The following is a 14,028-nucleotide window of genomic DNA, read 5'->3' on the forward strand; positions in this document are numbered from 1 at the left end:
AGACAGACAGACAGACAGACAGACAGACAGACAGACAGACAGACAGACACAGACAGACAGACAGACAGACAGAACGATAGATAGAACGATAGATAGAAAGATAGAACGATAGAAAGAATGATAGATAGATAGATAGATGATAGATAGATAGATAGACAGACAGACAGACAGACAGACAGACAGAACGATAGATAGAACGATAGATAGAAAGATAGAACGATAGATAGAAAGAATGATAGATAGATAGATAGATAGATAGACAGACAGACAGACAGACAGAACGATAGATAGAACGATAGATAGAAAGATAGAACGATAGAAAGAATGATAGATAGATAGATAGATGATAGATAGATAGATAGATAGATAGATAGATAGATAGATAGATAGATAGATAGATAGATAGAACGATAGATAGACAGATAGACATAGAGATAGGTAGATGGAGATATAGAATAGAGATGGATGGATGGATGACAGATGGAAAAATAATAGAGACAGAAAAATAGATAAGATGGATGGTTGGAGATAGAGAATAGAGATGGATGGATGACAGATGGAAGAATTATAGACAGAAAAATAGATAAGACGGATGGATGGAGATAGAGAAGAGATGAATGGATGGATGGATGGATGACAGATGGAAGAAAAACAAATGGACAGATAGATGGATGGATAATAAGACAGAAGGATGGGTAGATGAATGGTGTAAATACAAGCTGGTTCCAAAGGCCCTGAATTTTGGTCACGTGATCATGGGGATGCTGTGACCAACGTTAAGTCGAGGACTATCTACATATGTTTGTGCTGCTCCTAAGAGTTGAAGTCCACATATCTGAAAGCTGCCAAGGTAGAGAAAACGGATTATACTTAGTCCTCGACTTATGACTGTTCACTTAGCAACCATTCAAAGTTACAACAGACCTCCCTGGAGGCACTTTTTGATCTGGATTTGAAGTTCCAGCGGTTACCGCCCTCATGAACACACATTCATGGCTGTTGGCAGCATCCCAGAGTCACACAACTATTTTTTGGCTGAAAACAGGCATTTTGTTCTGGTTTTCGGCAAAACCACTGCTTCACTTAATGACCAAAGCCCTCGCTTAATGACTGCTGCAAAAAAAAAACCCCAGCAAATCATAAGAGTCGGGTCTGTCACACAACTGAGCCGAGTTATTGGCCGTCATGAGTTATGACTGTGATGGGCAAGCTGAGGACACAAACTGAGGACTACCAGTAGGGCAGTGGTCTCGGGTGACAAAGTTGTAACAGGCAGCAGGGATTTTATTCCTGAACCTGACAAAGAACACAGCCACACAGCGACAACTGCTGGGTCTTGTGTGCACAAATTGCCTCCGTGCACAAAGGTGCAACTGGAAGCTAAACTCAGCTGAGTTCTCAATTTGCGTCCACAATTGAGCCTACATTTTCCATCGCTAAGTGAGACAGTGAGTGTTAAGCGAGTTTTGCCCCAATTTAACACCCTTTCCTGCCAGAGTTGTTAAGTGAATCCCTGCAGCTGTTAAGCTAGTCACACGGTTGTTAAAGGAATCCGGCTTCCCCACTGACTTTGCTAGTCAGAAGGTCTGCAAACATGGCCCCGGGACACTGCGACGGTCGTAAGTATGAGTCAGTTGCCAAGCATCCGAATTTTGACCATATGATGCTGCAACAGTCATAAGTGTGAGGACCGATCCTAAGTCAATTTTCATACTGCTGCTGTAACTTCAATCACTAAATGAACTGTTGCTAAGTCGAGGACTACCTGTAGGAATTTTTATTATTGTGTGTGTGTGTGTGTGTGTGTTTTCCCTTTGGTCAATAAGTAAAATATAATGCAAGTAAATCAAGGTTTACTGGCCCTCTTCATACAGCACTCTCGTCAAATGATCGCTTTTGTTACCTGTGCGTGCCATTGTAGCTTCAAACGGTCGCTAAATGGGCGGTCGTAAGCTGAGGACTGCCTGACTTTGCAGTGAGGAGCTGTAAAGGGTGGACTCCTCACTGAGGCACACTCACCACACACGCACCCTGCCTCTCTATGGCCAGGGTCTCTGCTGGAAACAGGATATTCTGGGCTGGGGGCCGAGGCGGGGAGGATGGGGGGGGGGGAAAGAGCCTCCTTTAGAGGAAGCTGCCCCCTGCCCCAAAGCCCCCCCCCCCCGCCCCACCTCCACCGCGACAGCTGCCGGGCTCTAGGCCAGAAACCAGGCTGAAACCAGGCTGAAACGCTGACGCTCACTCAGGTCTTGGAGGCCCCATGCCAGAAACATTGGCCTGGTGTCAGCTCGGGATTGTGTTACTTAATGGAAAAGGCAGACACAAAAGCTGCAGCTAAAAATACAAACCTCCCCCCCCCTCCCCAGGCCTCCCCTCCCCCCAGGAGTTAATTACCACAGACTCTTAATCCCCTGGAATTATTCGGTCCTCGCAACAAACAGGGGGGGGGGGAACCTGGGGCATCGCGGCTACAAGGGGAGACATGGATGCCGGTCTAAATTTAACGCGGCCCGAAGCCTGCCAGCTGAGCGGTACAGGTGTAAAACTTCCCTTTCCTCCTCCATTTAGTGACCGTCTGAAGTTCCGACGGCGTGGGGGGGGGGAAAGGTGGTAGTGGGGGACTGATTTTTCACATTTTACGACCGTTGCAGCATCTCCCAAGATCGTGTGATCAAAATTCATCGGTTCACGTTTACGACGGTGGCAGTGTCCCCAGGGTGTGTGTGTGTGTGTGTGTGATGGGATCCCCTTTTGTGACCTTCCACGAACCTGTGACTCACTTAACAACTGCAGAGATTCACTTAACAACTGTGGCAGGAAAGGTCGTAAAATGGGGCCTTGACAGCTATCTGGCTTGGCAATGAAAACATGGGGCTGGATTGTGGTCGTAAGTCGAAGACCACCTGCGTATAATTTGACATGGTGGGAAAAAAAACTTATGCAGGTAGTCCTCAGTTTACAACCGGTCGCTTAGTGAGCATTCAAAGTTACGACGGGCCCCTCCCCCATAAAAAGACCCTTATTTCTGGCTTTTGGCAAAGACACTGCAGCATGGGCTTAACAGCTGCAGACTCACTCAATGGCCGTGGCGATTCACTTAACAACCAGCGGGAAAAATCGGCTGTACGATCGGGTCAGTCAGTGTCTCTGTGCCCCCTCGGGGCTGTTGGGGAAGGGGGTGAATCCCCCCCCCCGTGATCTGCCTTAAGTCCTCAGAGAAAAGGCAGAGTATAAATCGGATCCATCAGCCAGGGGGGTGCCTGGCCAGCGGAGAAGCTGGCTTAAGTCTGCTTGTTTCAAGAGATTAAATGACTGCATTTCCCAGCTTAAGTCGGGGGCCTCTTTTCCAGAGCGATGTTCGCAAGTCACGCTGCTCTTTGTCTGGCTACAAATGGCTCTGCATTAAATCTGAGACCCTCCGTGGCTAAGCAGCAAGAATTTACACATATGTGTTTCTTCACGCAAGGTCCCGTGAAAAGCCTCTCTCACTGGCTGTGGGGAGGTGGATCAAAATAAAAGATAAAAATCAAAGATGAATCCAATCAAATTTGCCAGCTTGAACCCTGTCCTAACCTCTTTTAGAAAAACAAAATATGTTACTAGTGAAATACCTGAGGAAATACTATCTTTATTCTTTCTTTCTTTCTTTCTTTCTTTCTCTTTCTTTCTTTCTTTCTTTCTTTCTCTCTTTCTTTCTTTCTTTCTTTCTTTCTTTCTTTCTTTCTCTTTCTTTCCATCTATCTACACACATACATAAATACATAACATACATACATACATATATATACACACAGAATATATATATTCTCTATATATACATACACACACTATGTAGGTCTTTGGTCATTCGGGTTTTCTCCCGTGTAGAATTGGAAGTGTCCTGGCGACGTTTCGACGAAGTCACATTCGTCATCTTCAGGCTGGTGTCTTCAGCTTCGTGCTTCTGGGAGTATACACACACACATACTGTATATGTGCATGTATGTGTATACATATATATATGTGTATGTATATAATTCTCTATGTATATCTATATCTATATTTATAATCTATCTATCTATCTATCTATCTATCTATCTATCTATCTATCTATCTATCTATCTATCTATCTATCTATCTATCTATCTATCTATCTATCTATCCATCCATCCATCCATCCATCCATCCATCCATCCATCCATCCATCCATCTATATAGAGAGAGAGACAGAGAGATACACATACACACAGACAAATGTATCCATACAGATAGTCCTCAACTTACAACTATTCGTTTAGTGACCAAATTACAATGGCACTGAAAAGAGTGATTTGACGGTTTTCAACACTTATGTCCACCGCAGCATCCCTGTGGCCAAGTGATCAAAATTCACACTGCCAACTGAAGCAAAGTCAACGGGGGAAGCCAGATTCGCTTAACAACCGTGTGACTAACTTAACAACTGCAGCAATTCGCTGGAAAAGTATGGCAAGGAAGGTTGTAAAATGTTACAAAACTCACTTAACAGCTGTATTGCCTAGCAATAGAATTTTTGGGGTCAATTTTGGTTGTATGTCGAGGACTACCTGCATACCGAATGATCCAGGTGCAGTAGTTGATCGCCACCTAGTGGCAATTCTCAGTTGAAAAAAGACAAGCCTAAGTTTTGCAGAAAGAGAACAAGCCAACATCTAGCCATTCTTGATAGATTGCTGTTACCTTATGGATGCTGGCGACTTAAAGCATGACGACAGAAAGGAAGGACATCAGAGTACTATAAGTTATGAAGGCAAACCATTTTATGCACAAGGGGCAGCTAAAAAAGACTCAACGTAGAAATTATTTTTAGTAATTATTACTAAATAACAAATTTAGTAATATACTAAATAATAATTGTTATATGGCATCGTAAATTGAACCAGAATGAACAAAAGTTGTTCTGGCACTTTACCATCTGATGCCCAGTACTCCTTCAATTTAAAAATTAACAAGCCTTTTCCGAGCCCCGAATTTCAGCCACCGATCAACAAAAAGTGCATTCTAATCTTTGCTCTACTGAAATTTTAGCAGAGGGTGCAACAGAACATGGTCTGTTAATGCCCAGCTTGCTTTAAGGGTCTAAAACTCCTATTTTAAGCATAACAGACCAGAATTTTTTTTCTTCCTACACTTTTTAGAATTTGGAAAATATGTTAGAAGGTTTTTAAAAATGATGGATTAGAATTAATTTTTAAAACATTGCAATTTATGATACAAAATTTGGGCAACTACACCCCCCATAGTGAACAACAGGGCTGCTTAATGAGTGTCCTGTTCGCTAAACAACCACCGCAAAAAAATGTCGTTAAAATGAGCCTGATCACGTGGTGACCTGCTTTATGACGGTCATGATTTCTAACCATAATGAGCAGGCTCCATTAAGGCCGTTTACAGTAGTTGAGGACTACTGATAGCCTTTATCTTGTAGCAGGAGAAAAGTAACTTTTTAGCTGCTCCAAAAATAGACCATCACTGCCAACACACACACACACCCGTTAGCCATGGTTGTCTATGAGCTAAATCGTCATCCAAAGATTGTCAAAAGAATATTTGAAACATCCTAGGTGCTCCTGTACAGAAATCCCTCGATTTGACCACAACTGGGCTCAAAATTTCTGTTGCTAAGTGGGACAATTGTTAAGTGAGGTTTGCCCCATTTGACCACCTTTCCTGCCACAGTTGTTAAGTGAATCACTGCCGTTGTTAAGTTAGTTAACAGCAATCCAGCAAGAAGGGTTAGAGAGGCTGGTTGGACTTTCCCCAAAATTTAGCCTTGTTGGTTTTTCAACTCAGAATAGCCACTAGGTGGCGATCAACCACCAAGCCTGATCAGTACAAGGCAGTCCTTGACTTATAACTACAACTCGGCCCCAATTTTCTACTGCTGAGGGTTGTTAAGTGAGTTTTGCCCCACTTTACAACCTTTTTTAGCCACTGTCATTAAGTGACTCACTGCAGGTGTTAACAACAGGATTGTTAAGCTTCCCCATTGACTTCGCTGGTCAAAAGGAGATCACGTGACACCCCCAGGACACTGCCGCTGTCGTAAATATGAAACCCGTTGCCAGATGCTGCAATGGCCATGTGAAAAATGGTCCTAAGTCGCTTTTTTCCAGTGCCATTGTAACCATAAATGGTCGCTAAACGGACGGACGTAAATCAAGGGCTAGTCAGGGCTTTTCAACCAGTGGTACAGGTACCCCCTGGGGTACATTGGCACCTGGCAGGTGGTACGCGACCATCCTAGAAAAGTGGTAGGAGGGGGAGGGGAATGAGCTGAACCGGTGGCAGCACCGCACAAGCCTGAGCGAGAGACGGCTGGAGCTGCAGGGCTGTCAGGGCTCAGCGGAAGCGCCAGGATCAGGGCCAGGTTCCAGCTGGAGCTCTGCACTGATCCTGGTGCTTCTGCTGAGCCCTGAACAAGCACCAATCAGCTGGAAAGCAGCACTGATCCTGACGCTTCCGCTGAGCCCAGAAGAAGTGCCAGGATCAGCTGGAATGTTGCAGCCTCTCCAGGGTCTTGTGATTTATATTCAGATGCTTGGCAACTGATTCATATTTATGACGGTCACAGTGTCCCAGGATCATGTGACCAAAACCTGCTGCAACCACCCAGCCATTGTAACTTCGAACTAAGTCACTAAGTGAACTGTTGTAAGTTGAGGACTACCTGTACTTTATCACTTTTTTCCTTTTTGGGGGGGGGTGTCATCAAGTTTTTGATACCTTGCTAGGCGACTGGTGGTACTCGGATGTTGCCATATCCTAAAAGTGGCACAATGGGTGAAAAGGTTGAAAAGCCCTGGACTAGCTAACGCCGTTTCTCTGCTGACACAACCTAGGACTGCACTGGCCTTTTTGGCGGCTGCAGCCCCCGCCTGGCTCCTAGATGCAACTCCTTCCGTTATTATTCATCAGATTCCGATCACCTTCCGGGTCTCTTACCTACCTGCCTGCCAGATGGAGCCCCCCGCCTCCTCCGGGGAGGCCCTCCTAGCCCGCGCCAGCCCCACGGCATCCTGCAGGAACTGGATCTTCTTGCTGAACTGCATCTCCAGGAACGGGATGGCCTCGGGCATCTTGGCCGACAGGAGCCGGTAGCAGATGTCCGGCTTGCCGATAAACCTCTGGCGGACGCAGATTTCGTACGGGCTGTGCACTCTGACCTCGTCCACGTCCTGCTTCTCAAACCAGTGGAGCAGCTGGGCCTTGGCGCCGCAGATCCTCAGGCCGGACACTAAGAGGGCGAGGCTGCCCGGCTTGGCGTGAGCGTCGGCCCGCTCGGTGACAATGACGGGGATCTGCAGGAGGACGCCATCTTTGCTCCCGGACAGCGGAGCCGCGGGTTTCTCCGTCGCTTTTCCTCCTTCGGACACGGCTTTGGCGGGGAGTTTCCCACCAAAAGGCCACCAAGATGGAGACTCGAGTTCGGATAATAACCTGTGAGGAAAGGAAGAAAGATCAGAAATGTAGGTGGTCCTCGACTTACGGCCATTCTTTTAGTGACCGAAGTTACAACAACACTGAAAAAAGGGACTTATGGATCGTTTTTCACACGGCTGTTGCAGCCTCCCCACGGTCACGTGATCAAAATTCTGACGCTGGCAACTGACTCGTATTTATGACGGTCACAGCGTCCCAGAGTCACGCGATCCCCTTTTGCGACATTCTGACAAGCAGAGTCAATGGGGAGGGGAGCCAGGTTCGCTTGATGACCGTGTGACTAACTTCACAACTAAAATGGTTCCCTTAACGACGGAGGCAAGAAAGATTGTAAATTGGGACAAAAGCAACAGAAATTTGAAGCTCAACTGTGATCGTACACGGAGGACCACCTGTACAGGTAGTCCTCGGCTTACGGCCACAGTTGGGGCCAAAATTTACGTCGCTAAAGTAATACATTTGTCATGTGTGAATTTTGATCACGGGGAGTCTCCAAATGGTCATGTGAAACATGGTCCTAGGCCACTTTTTTCAGCGACATTGTAACTTTGAACGGTCACTAAACGAACTGCTGTAAATCGAGGACGTAATTTGTTTATGTCTGGTCAGTTAATGAAGGCCCGCATAGAAAGTATGACAAGTCCAAGGAAGGGAATAGGTGTCTTCCAGATGTGCTGGAGAGGAACGCCTGGTATCCCTCAATGCTGAAAGGGCTGACTGAAGCGGCTGGGAATTGTAGTTCACTAGGAGTGAAAGACCCCCACCTCCTATGCCAGGGTACTAATGGGTCATAAATGGTCACATGACCAGCCCACTCCCAGGGGTCACACGGTTGGATGTCGGGCACTGAGCCACCAGTAATATTGATGGCCGGTGACAGCATTATGCAGTGCCACGATCGCTTATTCGTGATTTATTTATTTTTTGGTCACTTTCTGGCAAAATAATAATAATAAATGGCCATTTGAATGAATGGATTCACATTTACAACTGGGGCGTTCTCATAACACCACAAAAAAAGGTAATAAAATCACTTCCAGTCAACGAGCGCCACGATTTTTAACTACTAGATTTTTATTAGATTATTCCACCTTTATTATTTTTGTAACTAGTTCAAGACAGTGAAGAGTCCAAACACCCCTTCCTCCTCCATTTTCCCCACAACAACCCTGTGAGGTGGGCTGGGCTGAGAAGGAGGGACTGGCCTGAAATCATTCAGCCGACTTATGTGCCTAAGGCAGGACTAGAACTCTCTGTCTCTGGTGATTGGCCTGTTTTCATTCCTAAAATGGGATTAGAACTCACTGCCACCTGATGATTGGCCCAAAATCACCCACAGTTTCCGTGCCTAAGGCGGGACTAGAACTCACTATCTCCTGGTGATTGGCCCAAAGTCACCCTGATGGCTTTCACGCCTAAGGTGGGACTGTCACCTGATGATTGGCACAAAGTCACCCAGCTTTCATGCCTAAGGTGGAACTAGAACTCATCGTCATCTGATGATTGGCCCAAAGTCACCCTGCCAGATTTCATGCCTAAGGCGGGACTAGAACTCATCGTCACCTGATGATTGGCTCAAAGTCACCCAATTGGCTTTCATGCCTAATTTAAAACTAGAACTTACCGTCTCCAGGTAACCGGCCCAAACTCACCCAGCTGGCTTTCATGCCTAAGGCAGGACTAGAACTCAGAGTCTCCCGATTTCTAGGCCAGCACCTCAACTCCTGTCCCAAACTGGCTGTCTCCCCATCACAACCGCAGTCGTAAACTGAGGCCTTCGTCTATTAAACCAGCCTTGAGTTGTGATCCTGTCCCAATGTAGCTGTTCGTCCATTGTTTCAGGAGAAAGTATTCTTGAATTTAAGTACGGTAATAATTTACCTCTTTTAAGCTGTGGCTCTGCACTGGTTCTTGAGAAGGGGTTCTTTCTGCCAACGAGCGTCCTCTACGACTCCATGCAAAGAAAACCCTCCGGATGTTCTCCTACGCCCCGCCAACCCTACGCCCCATCTTGATGATCCCCCAGATCACACACCCCTGGCCGCAATCAGAACCCCTGGCGTGCCGCCGTACCTATCTGCCACATCCATCTCCGACTCAATCTTGTCCAGGCCTTTTATGATGTTATCGAACTGTTCGCCCTGGTGCTCCAGCACTTTTGAGGTATCTTCCAGACGCTTCTGAGACCCCATCAACAAGCCGGTCAACTCCTTGCCCTTGGGGGTCTGGACGCACGCCGTCTGCGCCCTAGCCCCGTCGGGCGAGAGCAGCTGCTCTCTCCAAAAGTGTTCCAGCACGTTGAAAATCACGTTCCGGTTGGGTTGGAGGGAGCTGAACCAATGCTTGGTGCTGCCTTCCAAAATGGTGAGGGAACTGAAGATCAAGGTGGACGATTCTTTCTTGATCTCGCTGATGGAGGAAAGGGGGAAGCTGGCCAGGACCTCTCCAGATTTGTCCGCGGTAAACTTGACCGAAACCGGCGTCAGGAGGAGTTTCCCGGACACCCATTGCTTCTCCGAGTTGAGGTAATAGGAACAGGACCAGGTGTGAATGTGGACCTTCTCATCCATTATCTTATTCCTTGCTTCCTATTCCTCCAGGAAACAACTGGCACCTTCCAAAGGTCAAATGAATTGTGCAATCAGCGATGAGCAATCAACACAAGGTCCGTTCACCTTTCATGAGCCTCGCGACAAACACCTGTGTTCAAAACACCTGTGAAGATAATGGTGTGAGACTCTAAGGCACCAACTCGCTCATTCCGGATCCCCCAAATCGTGACTTTCGAATATCTGAAGCTGTGTTCTTCTGAAGGTCGCTATTTAATCACTTTATCAGTGCCGCTGTAACTTCAAACGGTCACTAAACGAATGGTTGTAAGTTGAGTACGGGTAGTCCTCAATTTGCAACCACAATTGAGCACAGATATCTGTTGCTAAGTGAGACACTTGTTAGGGTTTTTTTTTCCCCATTTGACCACCTTTCTTGCCACAATTGTTAAAGTGAATCATTGCAGTTGTTAAAGTTAGTAACACAATTGTTCAAGCCATTAACTCGGCTTGGCGAATGGTCTGAATTTTGATCGCGTGACCGTGGGGATGCTGCAACGGTTCGTTAAGTGTGAAAAATGGCCATAAGTCACTTTTTTCAGTGCCCTTGTAACTTCAAATGGTCACTAAATGAAACGTTGTACGTTGAGGACTTCCTGTACACATTTGTTACTTAAGAAATCGCAAATCAGCTATAGCAGAAACAAATTCTAAGTCTCTACAGGCAGTCCTCGTTTAGTCACCCCCAAATGGCACAGGCAACCCAGTCATTAAGTGAAGCAGTTGCTAAGTGAAACCGCGGTTGCTAAGCGAAACCACAACTCTGCTTATGTGTCCAGTTTTGCTTTACAGACCTGTGAAGGTCACCAGTGCAATGACTGCTGGCAAAGCTACTACATCTAAAAGACAGGTTTTTTTTTTAAATAAAGCCAGTTCAAACACTCAACCCTTCATTAGTAAGAACAGACGTTGGAATAATAAATATTTAACCCTGCGCACAGGATCACCTGTCTGAATAAAAGCAAATAAAGACATTTAGGTCTCCCACTTGGTTTGCTGTTTTCATCTCCTCTACACAACCCACTAAATAACTTGCAAGGAATATGTGTCTTAATTAATTCCCCCCATTTACCTGGTCTGTTGGTGGATTCAGAAGTTTCTGGTGGCTTAAAAATAATTATCGACTGAGGTTTCTCGATTCCGGAGCCCAACAAAAATTGCCCGAAATTGTACAGATCAAAAACAAAACACCTATCATACTACATAAAATTCACTACACATCTAAAACTTAGAAAAGAGGTATGGGGGGGGGGGGAATGATGGTCCAAAGCAGGCATTTGATGGTTTGTCCATAGCACAAGCAAATGAGCATCAAAGGAGGATACTAAATATTATATATATATATTTGGATCTCATGATTCATTGTCCAAGTATAACTCACCTATTTACTATCTGGCTAGTCATTTTCTCACATGATGAAACTGAGGATATTATTTTTGCTCAGGCATCACATGCCGACCAGAGTCAACATCACATCAGGAAACCAGATCCTATATTGATACAGGTAGTCCTCGACTTACGACCACAGTTGAACCCAATTTTTTTTTGTGGCTAAGTGAGACATTTGTTAAGTGAGTTTTGCCCCATGTTACGAATACGAGTCAGCTGCCAAGCGTCTGAATTTTGATCACACGTTCAAAGGGATGCTGCAACAGTTGTAAGTGTGAAAAATGGTCATAAGCCACTTTTTTCAGCGCTGCTGTAACTTCGAACGGTCACTAAATGAACTATTGTAAGTTGAGGACCTGTACTTCTGGTTATTTTTTGTTTTATGTGCCACCCGCCTTTATTATTCTCACAAATAATTCAAGGCAGTATCCAACACAGCTTCCTTATCCTATTTTCCCCTCAACAACCACCCTGCGAGGTTGACAGATAGAAAGTGACTGACCTGAAATCACCCAGGTGGCTTTCACGTGGCCAAGGCAGGATTTGAATTCATGTCTGCCATTCTAGCCCAGGATTTTCCCTTTGGGACAACAGGGGGCCTTATGGAATTATAAAAGTTGTTTTCTTTGCTGCCAAGGAGTGACGTACAGTGTAATGATGATGCAACATTTCCAGCAAAACTAATAAATTACACTTTACACAAAGGTATTTTATGAGTCCTTTTTCCAGAAGCTTACAAGGAACTGCCCATGAAGCAAAATATTAAAATATAAGGGCATTTCCTTGTTTACTCTGAAGCAGAGCAGCTGGTTGTTTTTTTAAAAAACATAATTTTAAATTATTCATTAGAGAGACAGCCAGGAAATGCAGCTTTAGTACAAGCTGTACCACAGACACATGCCAATACAGAACAGAGAAAACAAGATCGTTAAAGGCAAAACCTCTCACTCGTTACCCAGGAAGACTTGGGGAGATTCCTGTCACTCCTCGAAAGCATACTTATGCAGGTAGTCCTCAACGTTTCCCATGCTAAGTGAGAAAGTTAAGTGAATCTTATCCCATTTTACGACCTTTCTTGCTGCAGTTGTTAAGTGAATCCCTGCAGTTAGCAACACGGTTGTTAAGTGAATCTGGCTTCCCCTATTGACCCTGCTGATCAGAAGGTCACAAAAGGGGATCACACACATGACCCCGGGACACTGCAGCCGTCATAAATAGGAGTCAGTTGCCAAGCGTCTGAATTTTTGATCACCAGACCATGGGGATGGTTGCAACAGTTGTTAAGGGTGAAAAATGGTAATAAATCGTTTCTTTTTTCAAAGCCGTGGTAACCTAAATAAATGGTTGTCGAGGACTAGCTATACAGCAATTGGTGGTCAATGGGAGAGATGTTTATACAGTCAAATGTTGTCTCTGTGCGCTTTACTCCCAAACTCTCCATCCTACTGAGTTTTATTTTAAATGGTTTTTTTTTCAATTGAAGATCTTTGTTTATTCTTTGCAATTTATTCAATGTCTGTAATTTGCTGGGAGTTGCCTTTGGCAATGTCCCATATGTCAAGAATAGTATGGGGTCTCCTGCTTGAGCAGGTGGTTGGACTAGAAGACCTCCAAGGTCCCTTCCAACTGTGTTATTCTGTAAGACAGGTGACATACAAGGTTGATAAATAGATATAAGAGTAAAATAGGTATCTATGGAGATATTAATTGCATACAAAATACAAAACATGACCACAACTACACTAATACCTGCAAATTATTCTTTGTAAGATGTCTAGTCAAACCATTCATTTCGTATTTTGAATCCACTGGGCAAAGGTGCTTACTTTTTCCCACTCTGTGGGAAATTAATGACAGACAGCCCTTGACATACAACCATTTGTTTAGTGACCGTTTGAAGTTACAACAGCACTGAAGACTTAGGACTGTTTTTCACACTTACAACCGTTGCAGTATCCTCAGGGTCACGTGATCAAAATTCAGACGCTCGGCAACTGCTTCATATTTATGATGGTTTCAGCATCCCAGATTCTGTAATCGCCTTTTGCGAACTCCTGACAAGCAAAGTCAATGGGGGAAGCCAAATTCACTTAACAACTGTGTGGCTAACTTATCAACTGCAGTGATTCACTTAACAGCAGTGGCAAGGAAGGTCATAAAATGGGGCAAAACTCACTTAACAATTGTTCCACTTAGCAGCATAAATTTTGGACTCAATTGTGGTCGTAACTCAAGGACTGCCTGTATAAAGCTATTACAGAATCTAGTTCAGTGGTGGCGAACCTATGGCACGCATGCCAGAGGCGGCACGCAGAGCCCTCTCTGTGGGCACGCGCCATCACCCCAGCACACGTGGTCTCTAAAAGTTCATCATCACTGGCCTAAGGCCAGCCAGCCTGGAGCCGCCATTGGGGAGCCCACCATCTCACCCACCAGAGACCTCCTGGATCTCCCCCAACCCTGCCCGGCTCCCACAGGTGTCCCTCCCCATAAGCAACATCGAGGTAGCCACGCCCACCCCGGCCATGCCCACCCAGTCTGCCATGACTACTGCAGCCACACCCATCCA

At 45.4% G+C, this 14,028-nt stretch overlaps 1 protein-coding gene across 1 annotated transcript in view; it reads right to left on the bottom strand.

The window, feature by feature from the left end:
- The window catches only part of SNAP47 (synaptosome associated protein 47), a 13,249-nt gene extending 3,177 nt beyond the window's left edge, over positions 1-10,072 (bottom strand). The window contains exons 1-2 of the mRNA XM_015814283.2: positions 9,535-10,072; positions 6,972-7,458 (exon numbers count right to left, since the gene is read on the bottom strand). Of these exons, the coding sequence (XP_015669769.1) occupies positions 6,972-7,458; positions 9,535-10,031 (984 nt within the window). The 5' untranslated portion in view covers positions 10,032-10,072. The remainder of the gene's footprint in view (positions 1-6,971; positions 7,459-9,534) is intronic.
- Positions 10,073-14,028: the final 3,956 nt, after the last annotated feature.

The sequence above is a fragment of the Protobothrops mucrosquamatus genome, unplaced genomic scaffold (assembly GCF_001527695.2).
Source record: "Protobothrops mucrosquamatus isolate PMUCROS unplaced genomic scaffold, P.Mucros_1.0 scaffold235, whole genome shotgun sequence".
NCBI classification, from domain to species: Eukaryota; Metazoa; Chordata; class Lepidosauria; order Squamata; family Viperidae; genus Protobothrops; species Protobothrops mucrosquamatus.